This window comes from Enhydra lutris, unplaced genomic scaffold (genome assembly GCF_002288905.1).
Source record: "Enhydra lutris kenyoni isolate GAN:26980312 unplaced genomic scaffold, ASM228890v2 scaffoldscaffold12, whole genome shotgun sequence".
NCBI lineage: Eukaryota > Metazoa > Chordata > Mammalia > Carnivora > Mustelidae > Enhydra > Enhydra lutris.
This window is the reverse complement of record NW_019154096.1, coordinates 75500474-75520377: the sequence shown is the minus strand read 5'-3', so window position 1 is coordinate 75520377 and position 19904 is coordinate 75500474. Positions and strand designations below refer to the sequence as shown.

The 19904-nt window shown below is 46.2% G+C and overlaps 1 protein-coding gene across 2 annotated transcripts in view; it reads left to right on the top strand.

The window, feature by feature from the left end:
• Positions 1–1267: 1267 nt before the first annotated feature.
• Positions 1268–19904, top strand: part of LOC111145296 (chromosome unknown C10orf90 homolog) — a 206619-nt gene continuing 187982 nt past the window's right edge. For both annotated transcript variants that reach the window (XM_022500131.1, XM_022500130.1), the window contains exon 1: positions 1268–1507. In XM_022500131.1, the coding sequence (XP_022355839.1) occupies positions 1268–1507 (240 nt within the window). The remainder of the gene's footprint in view (positions 1508–19904) is intronic.

Below are 19904 nucleotides of genomic sequence, written 5' to 3'. Positions count from 1 at the left end.
GAGGCACTTCCTCATTTAGCTTCTGCCCCCCACCCCCACTCCCGCCTCTGCCCCAGCTTTCCAGTGGGGCGGGGGCATCGTTCAAGGGGCTTCAGTGCTGAGAGCCAAGAGGGAGTCATCTGCAGAGGAGAGTGCTGTGTGAGGACTCGGAACACGGCCACCGTGCCTGTCATCAGCTTTCTCCTGGCCCAGCCCTTGATCCCAGGCTTGTAATTTTCACTCTCTAAATTACTGGGTTAACAGAAATGGTAGCAAAACGTGAAATGAAATGAATAGGAGCACATCATGCACCTGCATTTCCAAATGATTCACAAGCCAGTGATTCTCAGCATCGTGTCTATCCCTGCAACATTGTAGGCATCAGGTGAACTGTGCGAAGTAGGTTGGGCGGAAGACACGCAACCATACCTTGGAAATGCTGCCTCTGTGATGTATGACACACGGCTCTTTCTTTGCTATTTCACTCACCTGGCCCTCCTGATGTACCTGGGAGTGGCAGGTATGATTATTCCAGTTTTCCTTGTGCAAGACTGAGGCTCAGCGTGGTGACGGGACTTTGCGTGGTTGTCTCGGGACCAGAGCCGTCCTGAAGCTAGTGCGTCCCCCTCCCCGCCGCCCTCTGGACACAGTGCTCCCTGACAGAGCCCTGCTTTCCATGTCTGCTTGTAGCCGTCCCTCCTTTTGTGTCAGGCTCTCTTCTTCACTTGAATGTGTTTCTTATCTTCTCCAGGGCTGAGGTCACTCTTTGTGTCCGCGGGAGTCCGCACTCGCTCCTTTCAGCCTTGGCAAGAAAAAGCGGAATTCTCTAAAGCAGCAGTGATCACTCCTGGCTCCTTTGTAGAGCCCAGTAAATAATTCATCTGGATTTGAGGGGTCTGACACTGAGAACGTATATTGAACCTCACGGTCACGGGCAAACTCCACGTGCAGAACTTGAATACAGCGGGAAGGAGAAATGTGTCTTTGAAATCAGAGACGACTTTGAGTGACCTGAGAACACAGGTAGAAGCACTGGAGATGGATGGACGGCAGCCAGAGAGAGTATTTTTAAGGCACGTAAAGGTCATTCTTGAGGCTTCCACATAGACACATCCCTCCAGTTGGCAGCTGGGATCTGGGAAAAAACAGCTCTGGACTTGAAAACTACTAGGCGACGTCCTAGCAAGGGCCCTTCCCAAGTCCGTCCTGCTGCACTTGATACCTGAATTCAACAAAGAAAATTGTGTCTGCCAGACTCACTGGCTGAAGTCACAAGATTCCGAGTATCATGCGGCACTCTGGAATTCCTGCAAAAACTCATCAGAAGGGGTCCACTGGCCGCCACACGGAAACGGCTGTGCCCCGGACTTTTCAGATCAAAACATTTAGCACCGAGTTGAAAAACCATGTGATGGTCATGGATTTCGTGAAGAGTAACTGCTTCCCCTCCCAGAGAAGAGCCAAAGTCTGCATCATCCGTGTGTATCAAGGCCTGAAGACAGCTGAGCAGACAGCTAGCCGCTATGAGGTATGGCCGAACCCGGGCAGGGAGCGGGGGCATATAACCTAATTCAGGGAGATGGAGCCGCTTCTCATCAGACACACCGTTCAGGTGTTTTCTCTGGTCCCGTGAATTAACCATCTGTTTGTCATGTTCCCCCAACAAATTTGGAAAGGACATTTTCATCTCTTCTCTCTGTTTTTGAAATAGGGGATGGGGGAAGCCTGTCAGATGAATGCCATTTACACATGACACACGTGTGCATTTGCGAACATTCAGTAGTGACTGCCAAGTTAATTTGTAGCCGCATTTAGGAACAGCAGTATGTTTCTTGCGAGTTATATATTCCTAGCTCTGTAAGTTTGTAATCAACTGTCTTTAAAAACAAATTCCCATTTGTTTCCAGACGTGTTACGTAGAAAAATTATCTATGACTTGCCTTGATCGAATTAAAATAAGTAGGCCTGTAAGAATGGGCTTTTCTTTTTTGCGAGTGAGTTCTAATTTTTAAACAGAAGCTACTTTGTGGTGGTGGGGGGGAACTTTGGAGTTTAGAATGTCAAAGTGAGATAAACATATCACTCAGACATATTTGTATGCTACGGCTAGGTTTAGTCACCGAGCAGTTATCCTTCAGAGTAAACACACATGAAATCTGACCAGCTCTTTGTCGTATATGGAATAAATTATGAATGTCATTATAATTGAGTCCTGTATAGCTCACTTAGCTATCTCTTTGGAAAAATGTAGCATGTAAATTACTAATGTTTTTGAAACGGTAACCTTTCTGAATGTTGATGCTGTTGTTGGGAAAGCCTTGGGCTGGAATGCTGGCAGAGACTCCAGATCTTTTGTCCCCCACCCTGGGCTTCCTTATTCCAGGGCAATGCGAGAACCTGTTCTGCAGGGTTCAAGGCTGGCTTCTTCCAGTGCCAGCCCTGGGATTGTGAATTTCCATGTTCACAACAGAGATATAAAGGCCACAGAAATAATGGTGTTAATTAAATTCAGTAATAATTGTTCATTAGTTCATTGCCCAATCAACCAGAGCAAAAGGTGTGCAATTAGAATATAATTGAAAGAAACCAGAGATATTATTATTCACAAGTAATTAATCGGATGGGACAGAATTTTATCATTGTATAATTTCCATTCAGGTTAGTTTTCGATCCTCCTGAGAGAGTAAAACTTGTTGAATTATACCATCTTGCATTTTACAGGAGTGTTCATGGCTCCAATTTAAACCTTAAATGACAAAGAGCAGCTCTTGTGTCCCCATTTTTTTAAATGAATAAAACTTCATTTATTCCCATAGCAACAGTGAAGATGGCAATGTGGAAAAGTACATCTTTGCAGGAGATTGTAAAAAGCTTCAAGTATGCTGATAGTCACAGCTGTCCTTTTTTGTGGCCCCTCCCCCACCCCCCCCAATTACCAGATATAGTCAACAAGTGGAAGTTGGGTGCCTGCTGCTTGATAGTAACTTGGAGTCTTAATTCTTATGTTAAAATGAGTCTGAGACCCTCCCAGGGCACTCAGGCCCTCAGCTGGGCGGTCCTCTTTGTCTGTGATTTGGGAAGTGGTCTAGACGGGGCCCACTTGGCTCAGGGGCAGGCCAAGTTGGAAAACCAACATCTACTTGTGCCTCCTATCCCTCTTACTTCTGAGCTCTCCTTTTTTAAAAGCAAACATTTTAAAATTTAAAATATTCTGTGTCCATCGAGCTATCCATATTATTCCCACTGGGGCATGTCAGCACCATTTAGATTAGGAATTCCAGGAAGAAGTTAACTTCCTGCTCAATTTCCAAGCTGAACTGATGATAGAGCCCAATTAACAGCCTCGGGGCCCTGTTAGACTTGGCCCCGGTGATACCTTCTCTTTCAATAGCTCCAAGGCCATGGGTTAACCTGCCTGGGCTGTGAGCATAGAGAACCTGATGGGTGAGAAATGAACAAGGTCACTAAATGAACTCTCAATGCACAAAGGTACTAGTTAATGAAACTAGATGGTTCTCCAGTGAAAGTGAGTTTTGGAAATTTTGTTTCTGTAAAAACCTTATGAATTTCAAGTCCCTCCCAGGAGGACCTACAAATCTACTTGAGTTGAGTTTAATGTCTAAAACTGGCATTTCTCTAAAACTGTGGCTTTAGTCCTGGGCCCTGTTAACCACTTGGAGATGCTGCCTCTCATCAGATGTGAGAGGTAATTTGGCCTAACTCTGTCCCAGGGGCGGTCCAACTGTACTCATTCCCTTAGTTGAATTGTCTTTTAGAAGAATGGCAGACCTTTAATGGGACACCAGACCTGTTGTGTGAAACGTAAGTAGGATGGGAGGCAGATGGCAACCAGAGTGCTGAAGATCCTTGTTTGCGAAGCCTTGATCCCTGCTGACCCCAAACTATTAAAAACACAGTGTGCTAAGGGCCTTTCTCTCCCCTCGCAGGTAGATATCTGATAAACTTCAGACAGTAAAATAGATAGAACTGAGTAATGAGGCAGAGATCTGTTTGAGTTCTGGCCACTGTCCACATTGCAAACATGGCCACATCCCCAGAGTCCTTCTAAAGCTGAGCAGGGATGGTGTTTCCATCGCTCCATGGAGCGAAACCACGTGGAATTCAGAGATGTGCTTGTGTCTCCCGGAGTGTGGATATGAGCCGGCACCTCCTGGTTGATTGCTGAGAACTTTCTGATGATGGGCACAGTCTGGGGCATGCAAGTCAAGTCTCATCCGTCTGTCTTCTCTTAGGTGATAGTTTCTAATACATTTCATCATTAGATGAGCCAGAGAAAGTTTCTGTATGTAATAATCGCCTTTTAGCTGTGCTTTTTAACATTTTCCAGAACTTATATCATTTCTATCTCTCCTTCCTACTCATCCTTTTTTTTTTTCCCTCCCCTTTGGATTTGGCAGTGCTGCTCTATTCTGGCTGACTGTAAGAATCATGGCAAACTGTTATTTTGTATTTTTTTGATATGCAAAAATTGCACACATTTAATGTACACATTTTGTTGAGTTTGGCATATGCACACACCCATGATGCCATCACCACAATCAAGGCGCTACACAGACCCATTACTTCTGAACATTTCCTCTGTTCTGTGCGTGTTACTTTTTTGTTTGTTTGTTTGTTTGTTTTTGTTGGTAAGAATGCTCAACTGAGATCTGTTCTCTTAACATACTTTAAAGTGTGTAATCCCATGGTGTTAACTATGGGCACTTCTGTTGTACATCAGAGCTCTGGATGTGGTAAGCTCACATAACTGAAACTCTACACCCACTGAGCAAAACCTCCCTATTTCCCCTTCCCTAGCCCCTGGCAACCACCAGTCTATTTTTTGCTTCCAAGATTTTGACTAGTTTAGCTACCTCGTGTCGGTGGAATCATGCACTGTTTGTCCTTTTATGCTAGGCTTATTTCACTGAATGTGATGTTCTCCAGTTTTATCCATAAGGTCACAAATAACAGGAGTTTCTTCATATTTAAGCCTGAATAATATTCATTGGATGTATATACTACATTTAAAAAATGTCAATGGACATTTGGGTTCTTTCCTTATGGTGAACTTTTAAAAACTGACTTATGCCTACAGCCCAGCCAAGGCCATTGTGACCCAGAGCGCATGTGTGATTTCACTGTATTCCTTTAAAGAGCATTGAACTTGGTCCTGGCATGAGGTGAAGTTACTTGAAAACAGTCTGATCCTTTTTGAGGCTGACTTTTTAGCACTTTAGTCTATGGTGTTAGTTCTCTGTAAATGAAGATTTTGGCCCCAGGTGATATTTGGGAAAGTCTGGAGACCTGGTTGTGACAATGCGGGGAAGTCACTTCTGGTACATACTGAGGAGAGGCCCGGGGTACTGAAGACAGTACTCCTGGGTTCAGGGCAGTCTTCTGCCCCCACTGACAAAGAATTGCCCCACCTGAAATGTTCACAGTGTGGAGGCTGAGAAGCCCTGGACAAGGGCTAATTTAGTCCCATTGTAGAGGTATGACCCTTGTGAGGGCTCTACTTAATGCCCCATGTATGTGAGATCTTTCCACCAGAGCCAGGGGAACATGAACTGTTTCCAGCTCTGGGTAAGGTTTCAGATATGACTGACCTACTACTTTCTTGTAGTTCTTTCTCTGGTCTTTTGCAGTGTTCTCTTAAGCATGCAAAAATCAGTATTCAGCTAAAGCCTGGAGGGACCCGTTGCTGGTTGCTAGAACTCTCTTTCACTCCTCTTCAGTATTTAGCCCCAAACTGTAGCTGGCTCAGCTTCTCCAGTTCCTGATCTCTGCCTTCTCTGCTCAGTGAGACACCAGGCTCTCTTGATCTTCCCCTTTATGCTCTGCAGCCTGAAAACTGCCTTTTGGTGGGGACAATTATAGGGCTCCCTTCTCTCACGCCCCCTCCCTCCAGGATCGCAGACCCCCGTTGCTTTTCGCTTGGTTTCTGGACACTATGGCTTCCTAGCTTTCATCTGTCTGTTCCATCATAGCTGGAAGGAGAAGTAGCTCCCTGGGCAGGTTTGATGTCCCACCAGGGTCAAGAGATACCACTCTGGGCTTAGCAGAATGTTTTCCTGCTGTTGGAGTGAGCAAGTGCAAGGGGCAAAAGATGAAACAACCACTCTCAGGTCTTGGTGCCGCCCACTGGCCCCATTCTTCCAGCTCCTCCCTGCCTGGGTCAGTGGGAGGCTGGACGTCAGAGGGCAGGGTTCTCAAGAGGTACAAGGGGGTCAGAAGACTGAAACTGGTTTTGTTGCCTCAGGAGGCACAGCTGGTGATTGACGTCTCCAGATTAGCTGCACTCTGAGTGTTTTGTTGTGGGTGACCTTCAGCTCGACCCAGAACACTTATAGTCTCTTGAGATCAGTCTGACACTGTTACAGCCAGCGTCCATCAGCACGTTGGGCATGGGTGGGGGACCTGCGTCATCTTTCAGCCAAACCAAGGGAGGAGCTATGGCAGGTGAATGGTGGCGATGTGCCTAAGAGGGCACTGGGTTGCGTCTTTCTGGGGTGAGTGACCCCAGTTGCTAGGTGAATGACCTTGGAAAGTTTCTTGACCACTTTGAGCCTTGTTTCCCCATCTGTGTCCATGTGAACCAGGATGGTATCTACCTCCTGGGTTTGGTGCAGGGATTAAGGTAGAGAATCTCTACAAAGGGCACAGCCGCAGGCCCGGCAGAGGCAGCATCTGATAAATGTGGGTTGCTGCTGTTTAAGTTCCAATATACCTTTTTCTGCCATCCCCAACCCTGCCCTAATGCCATGGCACAGAGACATGGCCGCTGGGACCAGGCTAATTGTAACCCGGGCTTTAAGGATGCTGCTTCTGGACATGTAATCCTGTTTAAATTGGTGTGAACATCTGTCTTCCTCCTTCCTCACACTCGGAGTGCCAAGGAACAAGGACCTGTGACCGTCTATGCTCTTGGCTCTGGGTATTCTCCATTTCCCAAGCAACTCAGACATTAGTCAGCAAACTGGCCCTGAGCTGAATGCACGGTTCCCAGTTAGAACCCACCTAGTTCCTATGGTCAGCTGCAAAGTCCACCTTTAAGAAGGGACTGTTGAGAATGTGAGTTTTTCCACATCTGGTTCCTGCCTGAGAAAGTCGGAGCGAAGGCAGGAAGTATTAACAGGACATTTTTTCCATGTAAGACGCACCCTCCCTTGGAAGACCCACAAGGATTATAAAGGAGTTTACCACCCCAGGAAGGTATGAATGGCCCTCACACTTTAGTGTCCTTTAGAATCCTCAGTGGTCTAGGAATGTAGAGCCCTGGGCTCTGGGAAGGGTGGGATCCGGAAATTTCTGTTTTTAACACGAAATCCAGGTCATTCTGATGCAGGTCTAAAACCCTGATCTGGAACGTCCAGACGGGTATTTTCCAAAAGCATGAACCAAGGAGGAGATGGCAGTGAAGCCAGAATGACGGGCCTATGTTGAGAAAGCCAGAGCCAAGGGGCATGGGGAGGGGGAGGGGAGGCATGGTCAGAGAGGAGAGTGGCTGGGCCACTGTGTGCCGGGAAAGCTGAGAGATAGAGATGGAACAAAAGGGGCTCTTGTTCGATCCCTGAATTGCCTCATTGATCCTCACCACAGCTGTGTGAAGCACATGAGCCCTATTTTTCCAAAGAGAAAGTTCTGTGAGGCTCGATCCCTAGAGCAGGCTGCATGGGGACGAGGGAGCGGCGGAAGGAGGGTCTGTCTCAGTCATGTCCTCGTCTGAAGTTGTGCTTCCGGCTGGTGCTGGGGCATGGGGAGACAGAGGAGCAGCCCTTGTCCTGACAGCAGCAACTGGGAACCCAGGGCTGTTCAGGGTTGGCTGTAGACAAAGCCATCTGTGCCAGGATCGGGCGGTGAGAGGCCGTGATACACCTGTTCTGACTTGTCTCTCCATCTGCTTCAGGAAGATTTCCTTCCCATAGTTCTTGTACCAAGCGCCTCCTCCTGGTCCTTGGGTCCCACATGGGTCCTTGCTTCCCACCGTCTGTGCTGTCCCACGTTGTCATCCCTCTCTTGTGGAGCAGAAGGATTAAAGCTGACTTAAAAAAAAAAAATTAAGGACCTACTCTGTGCCAGGAACTGCGCTAGGTGCTGGGGACATGGAGGTACTAAAAGCAGGATTCCTGGCTCTGCTTGTCATCCGGGGAGGGAGGCCAGCATCCCAGGGAGTGCCAAGTCAGGGCACTCTGAGCTGTAGGCCCAGAAAACTCGACAAGGCTGCACAGGGAAGGGGACATTTGGGCATGTTTTTCATGGAAGGTTGGGAGTTTTCCATGACTGGGAGGAAAGGTGGGAATATGGGACACACGTGGAGAAGTAGAAGGCATTCCAGGCAGAAGGACTGGCAACTCCTGGGGGGAGGCGTGAGAAAACCATACCTAAGTAGGACCCAGTGGTCTCTAGAATTGCAGCTAACACTTGCAGGGAACTGTACCTGAGAGGAGGGAGCCAGGCAGAGAAGGAGTTTCAGAAATTGGGTCTATGGCTAAATATTCATTTGTACCGTGAGGCCAGACATAGAACAGCTGACAAGGCAAGTACAGTTGCTGGAAAGCAATAAGGTGAACAATTCTCGGAGCTCACTCAGGGCCATGCATCGTTTAAGTTGTTCACCATCCAGAATAGAAAGACCTCACCGAGTAGAGGGTAAATTCAGTAGAGATTCTAGAAGGGTCACACCTTGGAAAGATGCTAAACTAGGTCTCGAGTAAAGGCTACTCTATATCCATCCCATAAGAATTTTAAAAACAATTCTTGAAAGAATCAGGTTCTTCCACAAGTAGTTTAATTGCCTGTGCAAACAATGTTCAACACTCTTTAAAGGATTATAGTAAAATTCAGCAAGCGATAATATAAAATTAAAAAATATCTAACATCCAGACCAAGTTCCCTAGACACTCAAAGGAACAGGAAGGTATGATTCTTAACCAGGAGAAATCATGATTAATAGAAACAGATTTATAAATACAGTGATGATGGAACTAAAAAGCAAGGATTTTTTAAAAAGCTATTATAAAACTGTGGTTTTCCCTTTAGATTCAGGGGTTTAAGGGAAGATATTACCATGATGGGGAAAGATATGGTTGATATAAAAATGAACCAAATAGAACTTAGAAGAAAGAAAAAGACTCTCTCTGAGAGGGGAATTTTACAAGATGGGATTAACAGGAAATTGGATGTTACAGAAAAGAAGGTCAGTGAAATTTCTAAATGGAAGAGAAAAAGAGAAAGAGGAGAGGAAGGGAAGGGGGAGGGGAGAGAGAGAGAACCGAACCCGAGTGACCTACAGGACAACAATATCAAGAGATCCAACATAAATATAATTAGAATCTCAGAAAGTGGGGAGGGGAGGAGGGTAGAAAATTGTTTTGGAGAAATAATGGCTGAAATTTTTCCAAATGTAATGGGACATATGTCAAAGCATTGCTTGTCAAGTACACGTTTATAGCTTGGCCCAAGCTGTGTTAAATAGTATATATTTCCATGTTTCCCAGTGGTGGTCACTGGGTTATCAATCAGCATTCTCTGGTGCAAGGAATATGTTTGTTTCTTTGTGATCACACTGCATAATTAACTGAGGCAGTTTTCTTATTTATTTATGGCTGAGATAATATCATTTTAGTGTAGGATTATTTCAGCTCTGATGGACTAGGAGAAAAGGGGAAAGCAATCTGGCAGAGGCTCTCTGTATGATTTTTCTATTCCTATAAAACAAATTATATAATTGGCTTAGGGTGACACCTATTTATTATTTCACAGTTTTGTAGGTCAGAAATCCTGGTGTGGGTTAGCTGGCCCCTCTGCTGAAGTCTCTCCAGGCTGAGCCAAGGTGTCACATGAGGCTGCGAGGCTCAGGGGCCTCTTCCAACATCACTGGCGATTGTTCACACTCAGTTCCTTGTGGCTGGAGGACTGAGTCCCCATTTTGTAGGTGGCCTTCAACTGGCACTGGAGACTGTCCTCAGGTCCTTGCCACGTGACTCCAGTCATAGGCAGTTCGCAACATGTTTGCTTAATTTTTTCATGGCCAAAAGGACAATCTGCTGCTTTGAATCTCTCGGACTTCTTTTGGAGAGACACCTGATTAGGTCAGGCCCACCTGGTATCATCTCCCTTTGATTAACTCAACATCAGCTGATTAGCATCCTTAATTATACAGGCAAAACCCTTCTGCCAGAGAATATAACTTAATTGTGGAAGTGAGAGCCCATTGCACTCATGGGCTCTGCTCACACTGAAAGGAGAGAGAATGTATGAGGCATATGCACCAAGGGGTGGGAAGCTAAGGGGCTGTCTTAGCATTTTCCTACACTATATTATAAATTTTTGTATCTGTGCAGAAAAGGAAATAGAAGGAGGCCTTAGAACTGTAAGCACATAGTTGGAACCTCTGTCTAGGAGGTCCAGAGGACAGGTGCCCTTAATTGCTTCTAGCTTACCGCTCTGCCCTCAGCACCAGGTGACCTTTAGGAGCATTGTGGGACATATGTGTGAATGAATGCATCCATGGATGAATATGGATACACAAAAGTGTGAGATGTGTTTGAGATGAAAATCTGAAGCCATTATGAGTGACAGTTGCTGACCTTGTACACGCAAGGGATCTGCCTCTGATTCGATTCCATGCTTGTATCAGGCTCCCTCCAGACTCCCTCATTTGCGGTGATCAACAGACAGACCTTGGCTTTAGGTAGCCCAAGTGAAGGTCCAAAATGGAGGTCCCTTGTTTCATTACCCTTTTCATTAATCAAATTCCAAATAGAGACATTATCTAATTTTCTCTCTGGGGTTCTAATTTATATCCCTTCTCCATCCAGAAAGGACTTCAAGACAGCTCCAAAAATAAGTACATTGGAGAACATCCAGAGAGTTTAGGAATAATAATTTGTCAAGAGAAACAAATAGGGCTGAAGACAAATGGGGGAATTATTTTCTTAAGGTAGACAACAAATTGCTTGCCATTTTCTATTGAAGACAAGAAGCTTCTTCCCAGCAAAGCAGCCTGTAGCCAGCAGTGAGCAGGTCACCCCAAAGAGTTACTCTCTGGCAGGACTCAGATGCCTCTGATTCAGCCCTCTGGTCACACAGAGTTCGTGAAACCCATGATTTTAGCTACACAGGTGCTCAGCTCCTCACTAATGATCTCCAAACACTGCTGGCTTCTAGGCACTTGGTTCTGGTTAGTGGCTTTGCTTTGCTCCCTGGAGTCGGAGGATACCTTCTGCGGTGATGGGAGCTGGACCCTGTGTGCCAGAGGGATCGGGTCGTGGCTGATGGATATGCAGAGAGGGGCCCAGGATCATAGGGGAGATGCAGTGTGCTCCAGTGGGCGTTGTTTGTTCCTCACCACTGACGTCATGTTCAGGGAAGATGCCTCATTGTATCTCCAGGGCACATGTGCCGCCGTGCTAGCTACCAGACACCCAGGAAACAACAGTATGAAGACTTTCTGGGGAAGAGTTCCACGATAAATGGCCACTTTCTCAGTCTTGGCTATGTAGTTCGTGGGGCCCAGTGCCAAAGGAACATGTGGTCCTTATGTTAGAATGGCAGGGAGATATATAGTCATTCAAGATACTGAAGTGTCTTTTTCTCTCCTTCCACTGTCTTCTCTTGATTTGTCCTGGTGGTTTTTAACGTGTTCTTTAATGTTGGCTTAAGTAAAGAAAAATTAAGATCTTAAATTATTACCACGAATTTAACGGTCATCTTTATACTTCATAATGCCATTTTAGCACAAATATAAAAGCATTTAACTCATGTGGAATCACTAAGATGGTAGTTTTTATTGCACTAATCCCATACATGCCAGTATGTGTCCCATTCTCCCTAGAACAATGGAAACACTGCAAAAATCAACTCAAACTTTTATTTCATTCCATGATATAATGTTATTTTTTAAAAAAGATTTTATGTATTTATTTGACAGACAGAGATCACAAGTAGGCAGAGAGGCAGGCAGAGAGAGAGGAGGAAGCAGGCTCCCTGCTGAGCAGAGAGCCCGATGCGGGACTTGATCCCAGGACCTTGAGACCATGACCTGAGCCGAAGGCAGAGGCTTAATCCACTGAGCCACCCAGGTGCCCCCCATGATATAACCTTATTTGACCAACACTCTGTACCTTCAGTTTCTTGCTGGGTGAGGAAGGGCTGAGAGAAAAAGGGGCTATGAGAGTCCTTCTCTCCCTCTCCTTCCGAGGTATCGTGTGCAGCACATGCGGGTGGCTAACACAGGGATGCAACATGAGTAAGAGAGGCTGTGTCGGGTTGCTTGGTTACACGTGTTCCCAGAAATCCACTGCCTTCTTTCTGCATTTGAAGGAAGTCTGTTTCCAGTAGGGAGCGTGGCCTCTTGGGGCTGTCATCATTCAGCTTATTCGATCTTAGATGTGATTTGCTTACCTTATATTCCCTTTGAGTCTTGTTGAACTTCCATGCATGGTAGGCTCATTAGAATCCCGTGAGCGAGGGGCACCTGGGCACTGCCTGTGACCGGAGCATCAGGGAAATCAGCAAGCACACACCTTGCACCTGCCTTCTGCCCACAGGCGTCCTCCACTGTCCTTTGGGATTTCACGTATGAAACACAAGTTCAAAGATAAGATTATTTTAAAATCCAGAGTCCATAAATTGGACTTCATCAGCATGAAAACCTTGTGTTCATCAGAGGACATTTCCAACACAGCGCAAGGAAACCTACCTACTAGGTGGGTGAACCTGGAGCGTGTGAGGCTGAGTGAAAGAAGCCGTCACAAAAAGACAGGTGTTGACTGACCCCACTTTCACGAAGTCCGTGGAGTAGTGAAATCCATGGAGACAGGAAGTACACTGGTGCTGCCAGAGGCTATGGGGGCAGGGAGAATGGGAAATAAGTGTTTAATGGTACAGGTTTGTAGTTTGTGGGGGTGGAAAAGTTCTGGAGACAGACGGTGGTGATGATCAGGCAACACGATGAATGTATTTGGTTTTACTGAGTTATGCACTTAAAATGCTAAATTTTATGCTACGTATATTTTACCACAATTAAAAGGAATTCAAGATGGCAATCTCAAACCTGCTTATGGCTCTTCTGAGTACGTGCTCTGCAGTGCTGCCTGCATCTCACACCTGTGAAGATGGTCCTGTGCTAACTTGTGTTTATAAATGCATAAGGTGGGGTGCCTGGGTGGCTCAGTTGGTTGAGTGACTGTCTTCGAGTCAGTTCGTGATCTTGGAGTCCCAGGATCAAGTCCTGCATGGGGCTCCCTGCTCAGCAGGGAGTCAGCTTCTCCCTCTGACCCTGCTCCTTCTCATGCTCTCTCTCTTTAAAAAAAAAAAAATGCATAAGGTGATTCTCTTTCACTAGATGATGAGATCTCTGAGGTCAGGGTCCCTGTCTTATTTCTCTCAGTAACTCTGTGTTGAATTGAAACTCTAACCTACATTGAAGCTTGTTCATGATACATTTAAAGAAATGGAGCCTTATGTATCATTTACATACATTAATATTCATACATTTTATAAGTGTACAGTTCATTTTGTTTTGACAAATGCATAGAGTCATGTAACCAGCACCGAATCATGATGTAGGGCGTAGCCACGACCCAGAAAGTTCCCTGGTGCCCTTTGTACTCAATACCTTCCCCCAGCTCTGCTTCCGGCAGCCACTGCCACAGTTAAGTGGCAGAAAGCCAGCTCTGCTTTCTGCCACTTAACTTTTGCCAGGTCTGGCATGTCTTTAACTGAAATCATGCAGTATGTTGTGTGTGTGTGTGTGTGTATGTGTGTGTGTGTGACTTGTAGTAAGTTTCCATTACAACTTTCGGCATCTTAGTTAAATGGATCATGCTGTATTGGGACAGCAGAGAGGCGAGGGCTCAAGCCCTGATGCAGGTGCACGTAAAATTTTTATCTTAACTCTACCCTTTCTTAACTCTTACCCTGACTTTGCGTGAACTCTCACCTTCTCCAGGATCAATTGCTTCCTATACAAAGTGGAGTTAATAATAGTCCCCGGCCTTCATGCCGTGCATTTGCAGGGGTTGAAGAAAGCGGTGGACAGAAAGCGCTCAGGACAGAGCTGGGCTTATAGCAATAGCTCAGTAACACTTAGCTGTTTATCATCCTATCATTAATGCCATCATGAACAAGAATCCCAGGCACGCTGGTTGCTCCTCTCTAGCATGGCAATATCATGGTACCTTCCTTCTGGTGTTGCCATGGAGATTACTTAATGCCTGTGAAGCATTTTGTACAGTGCCTGGCACATGGTAAGCACTCTCTCGAGTCGCTGTGGATATCATTCTGTTCTGTAGCCATTAAGGACCCAATTCTGCTATTCCTCACTAAGTCAAAGTCATCACCTTCTCTAATTGTGAGATGGTGTGAAAGGGCCCCATTTAGACTGCTTTCTGCTGGTCGAGGTGAAAAACACCGTTGCAAACAGCAGCCACGGGTATGAGATAGTAAGTTCTTTCTCCCGCAGGCCCAAGGGAGGAGCTCCACGTGAACAGGGGAGCCGAAGAACAGGAAATACCCTAGTCCCTCTTTGTGTGTTGTGTCTGTTCTTTTGAAAGACGAAAAATGACAGCGATTGAGTTAAGAGTCAGAGGGTGGAGTGGGCAGTCGAGCCCTCCCGACTCCCTGAGGTGTTCAGAAGGGAAGTCAGGGTTGTGCTCGAAGTAGTTTGGGGCTCTAACTGAGGGAGAGTAGTCAGAGACTGCAAACAGTTCCTGGGGAAAAAGGTTTCCACCTGGTACAAGAAATGGATTCGGCTTCTGGCCTCATCAGCTCACATTTTCGAGTAAGGAAAGAATGTTGCACATGATAGGAAACATAAAGAACACGCTGAAAGGAATACTTAAGGAAGCAGGGGAAATCGACCTCTTTGATATACAAATAGTTCAGCTCAATTTGACTCTGTGACTGGGTAACTAACATGCCCATATTACGGCATTATTTTCCCCCCACGCCTGATGTTTGCATAGAAATCTCTAGCCAAGTGCCTCGTCATTGCTGTTCTCATTTATCCCTGCAAACAGACAGGGGCTGAAGTCACCCTAGCGGGAAAACGGAGAGTGAACTCTCCGTGGACCACTTCTCATTAGGCAGCTGGGGGAAGCTGCTTTCCAGGAGTCTCACAAGAGGAGGAATGATCAAAATAATGCATCCTCCTTACAGCCTGCTTTGCCTTATTTCCAAACCAGAACCCCACCAGACACCACCCTTGACAACAAAAGTGAAGGAGAAGCAAGGAGAGAGGGAGGCATCTTCCTGCCGATCCTAACAAGGGAACAGTCCCGCCATTTGCAATCAGATAAGGGATATTATCTCCATAATAAAAGGCAATTGAGAATCTAAATGAAAAATCTAAAGCTTTTCATGCTGATTTATTTTAGATTAGAAAAAGTTAAACCCGATGTAAACATGAAGAGATGAAGCACGAAGAGGGAACCGTGGCCGAGTGATACATCTCAGTTTTGAGTTATGATAGGTGCAGAGCGGCGTTAACCAGAAAATACACTGTCGATCCCTAAACTGCTCTGACGTTAATTACTGTTGCAGAAGAGAATTCGTAAGATTGAGTACAAACGTGCAGTGCTGACAAAGATCAGTCACGCATCCAGATTAGCCACGGAGAGTATATTCCAGCCCCATAGGCTGCGTTAACCTGGTGGCACTCGATGCTGGGACGTGCCCTGTACAGTGCTGTCTGCCTTCTGGTAGGATCGCCAACATTGGATGCGGAAAAGAAATGGCCCTGGTTTTTTTGGAGCCCGACAATGTCTGCCATCATCTTAAAGAGAAGACCCAGCCAAAATCCACCCTTGGTCTTTGATCCTTGGGCTATAAACAGATTTGGAATCTCCCCTCTGTTTTCTCTGTAGACCCTGCTTGCGTCCAGCAGAGGCAGAGTGAAGAGGTGTTGGAGGCCGGGTGCTGGGTAGACTAGAAGTTCCCAGCTGTTTCTCTTCTCTCTCCTTTCCTTTCTCTTCATTTGGTCCCTGTTTTACTTGCTCAGTGCTTTACAAAGCCCTGATCACCCCTACACACACACACACACACACACACACACACACACACACACACACGAACTACACACCCATGCACATGCATACACACACACATGCACACACATGTGCTAACATGGGCAATGTTGAGAACAGTATGTTCTAGTTGGAGAGGGTCCTGGCTCTGGCATTTAGTAGCTCTGTGACCTGAGCAAATTACTGAATGTCTCCATGCTCCAGGGCTCGCATCCATAAAATGCAAAGATACCAACGATCTCCTGGGAACTGGATGAGGGGCTAGATATGGAAAACCTGAACCCAGGGATCGGCAAGTTTATTAAATGTCTGTTGTACCAACCCACAATTCTCCACCCAGAACTCTTGGGGCCAAATGTGATTCAACAATGATTTCTTAATTTTATTTCTGCAGGTAACGCTGCACAACATTTCTAGCGGGATTTGAGGTAGCACCCTGTAATTAAGCTCACTGATGTTTTTGCAATAAAATGTATGAATATTCACACTAAGTGGAATAAATTAATATTATAAATAGCCTCAGGTTAGTTCAGGTAAGGTTTGGCTGTCAGATTAGTTTCCTATAAAGTCAGAGAAGAAAAACCTCTTGGAGTTCAGAGCTTTATGGATTTTAGAATTGCAGATAAGGGATTATGGATTCATAATGAGAACTCAGCTATCTCGGAGGGCAAATTGGTAAACAACAGAACCAGCAAAAACAATACCATATTTGTTCATTAGGGCCCAGCTATTATGGCCAGACTTGGGAGGATCAAGGAGGAGAACATGAGAGCTGCCTTGTAAAGTGTTTAGTCTTCTGCAAATGGATGGTTCTAGTATTACTGTATCCATGATGTTCAGATCTCACTGGTGCTCAGCTTCCAGCTCCTGATGGAATCCATAGATCCTATTGTGGTCAGTGTCGTCAATGTCCCCGTTGGCGTCAGACAGAGTTTCTGCTGGTGGTGCTGGTAAGTCTGGACCCTGTAAGGAAGCAAGTGGTGAGGTGGCGTGGAAGGAATGCCAGCCCAGGGGCCAGGAGGGCTGGTGCTGGGAGTCAGAGCCCTGTTTTCTTGTCCGCGGGCACCGAGGTCACTCACACTCTCTGGATTTTTGTTTCTTTATGAAATAATAAGTCTACGTGTTCTGCCCACATCTCAGGGGCTTTGGAGAGTCAAAAGGAGGGAATGGGTATAAAAGAGCTTTGCGAGCTGGAACATCCCTTATGAGTGTGAGGGGTCATGTTTCTTTTAATGTCCTTGACCCTAATCGCAGTGTTCTGTTCTCAAGGAGTGTTCTTGATTACCTCATTTCCAGTCTGGTCTCCTTCCACTTGCTTTACTTTAACTGAGCATTAAGCACTCACTGGCCTTGTTCAAAAATCACTAAAACTTCCCCATCACCTAGGAAATAATAACCAAGTTAGCATAGCATTCAAGGCTGCCCGTGACACGTGGTTATGGTCTGTAGCTGTGGAGACTGCGGCTCGGACCGTGAACACTGTTATCATGTGACCGGATGCATTAACACGTGTGCTCTGACCTACGGAGCTATTCCCTAGTGTTGGATATTTCAGAAGCCTCTGATGCTTAGCCGTTATGAACCGCGCTGCAAAAATGTCTCTGGGAATAGAGTTTTAACTGTGTGTGGGATGGGTAAAAACTCAAGGATTTTAAGCTGGGAGGGACATAACCGCTTTGCTTTATGGAAACATGGCTGGTGATGAGGTGGAGGCTGGAGGCCGCTGGGCTGAGAATGGGGAGGTTGCCGTGGTCTGGGCCTTTAGGACGGGGGGTGGGGAGAGGGAGCTGGAGCCCGAATGGAGAGGCATTTCAGAAAGGTAACCAATGGGGGTTGTGGATAGATACAGCCATGGAATGGGCACTGAGGGGGCCACTGGAGAGCACAGTGAGAAGCGTTTCGGGGACAGATCACAGCGGCTCTGTCTAGATTGTGGTAAACTGAGGACTGATGGGGGGTGAGGAAATGGGACAGAGTCAGTGTGGCCATCTCCAAGATTTGCTGTGAGTGAGAAGGCGAAGGGAGGAAGGTAATGTGTGTGAGAGGGAGGTTTTGTGTTTTTTGGTTTTGTTTTGTTTTTGTGTTTTCGAGGGGAGAGCTGGGGGAGAGGGAGAGGAGAGAGAGAGAGAGAGAATCTTAAGCAGACCCACGCCTAGCCGTGAGTCCGACGGGGGGCTCGATCTCACAACCCTGAGATCATGACCTGAGTAAAAGTCAAGAATCAGAGGCTTAACCAACTGAGCTACCCAGGTGCCCCTGGTTTTGTTTTTGAGAAAGGTTTGGACATAGTTAGAAATGTGAGGAAGGCAGAGTTGAAGACTGAGGACAGAATGAGGATCCTTGAGGGGTGTGACCTCCAAGAAGACAGGAGAGTAGGTTCCAAAGGGCACTGCACAGAATTTATCCTGGAGAAGAGGCTTTGCTTTCATTTGTTCGTTCGTTCGTTCCTTCCTTCCTTCATTCTTCCATCTTTTTTTTTTTCTAATAAATATTTATCGAGAGTCTACTATATGTCTGGCCCATACTAGCAGCTAGGAATACATTGGCAAGAAAGGCTAAATAATTTTATTCTAAGAGCAGTTAATATCTAGGGCAGAAGCAGACATCAATTTTAGGTTCACATGAATTCATGTAGATTTACAGTCCAAGGTGCACGTGCTGAAGGACGGGAGTGCTTCTAAAATCTTAAAAAACAGGAAACTGGTTTTGAGATGGCTGTCTACAGACACTCCCATGATCAGATCATGTGAGCCAAGATCCAGAAGAGGACCAAGGAAACAACATGCTTTGCAGCTGAAACAGCATGTGCAAAGGCCCTGTAGTCAGGGAGAGAATTTGTATTCAGGGGGCCAAGGGAAGCTCTTACAGAGTGTGTGTAGAGAGAGGTGTCTGGTAATGCCACAGAGATTCCCCAGTGTAGACCACACAGGGCCCTCTTGTTACTTTGTCCTCGGGGCAAAAACTGTTGCTGTTCTATAGGAAGCCAGTATAATGAACAACCAGCAGAAAGCAGAGTCAAAGCCAAGTCTTCCCAGGATGTCACTATTGGATTGAGACCTGTATTGATGACAGATTCCTGAATCCCCCGTCACTGGGAATTCTTGGATTGGTGGTACCCTGCACCAGTGTACAGGGTCAGCCTATACAAGATGGTTCCAGGTTTTGATGATGCAGAGGGCTGTGGGGCCTAGTCAGCTTGCCATCCGCTGGCAGCTGCTAGGACCCCAGAGAGAGAGGACGACCCTCGTTCCAAACCAGGGCTGTTCAGTATTTGTTACTTGTTACTTCACCGTGGGGTTGGGGCTCTCGACCAGGACTGCGCGGTCATTCAGAACTTGCTGGATAAAAATTAATCGTGAGTTGTCATGTTCCAGGGTAATGAAGTTGCTGAATTTGATAGCATTACTTTAAAAAATGGACATAAATATCTTTCTTAAAAGAGCCAGACAAGGCAACAGCCTAGGAAATGGGAAGCTTAAAATCTTTGCTCAGCCAGAGGGGTCTTCGGCACATCTGTTCCCCCTTCTCCCAAGGTGGGTTCCAGACCCACCTGCTTGATCATGTTTAAAGCAACAGGGAGATGCTTCTGCTGCTGAATTTGGAATTTAAATCATTCTCATCCTGACATCTAATATTGCTGCACTTTTACTTCCTTCCTGAAAACTTTTCATGGGTTTCCGGTATTCCCTCTGACATGTCCGTTATAAGAACTCATACTTCATGTCGCTCCCAGGCAACCACAGAGCAGAGAAGCCCAGGGAGTGGCAGAGAACCGTGCCTGACTCCCCAGATCTTAGCCCCACCCTGCTCTGGGTTCCACCGCTTTTCTCTGTCCCCACATTGGCTGCCTGATTGCTGGCAATGAGAGGGGCCAACATGGGACATGTACAATGG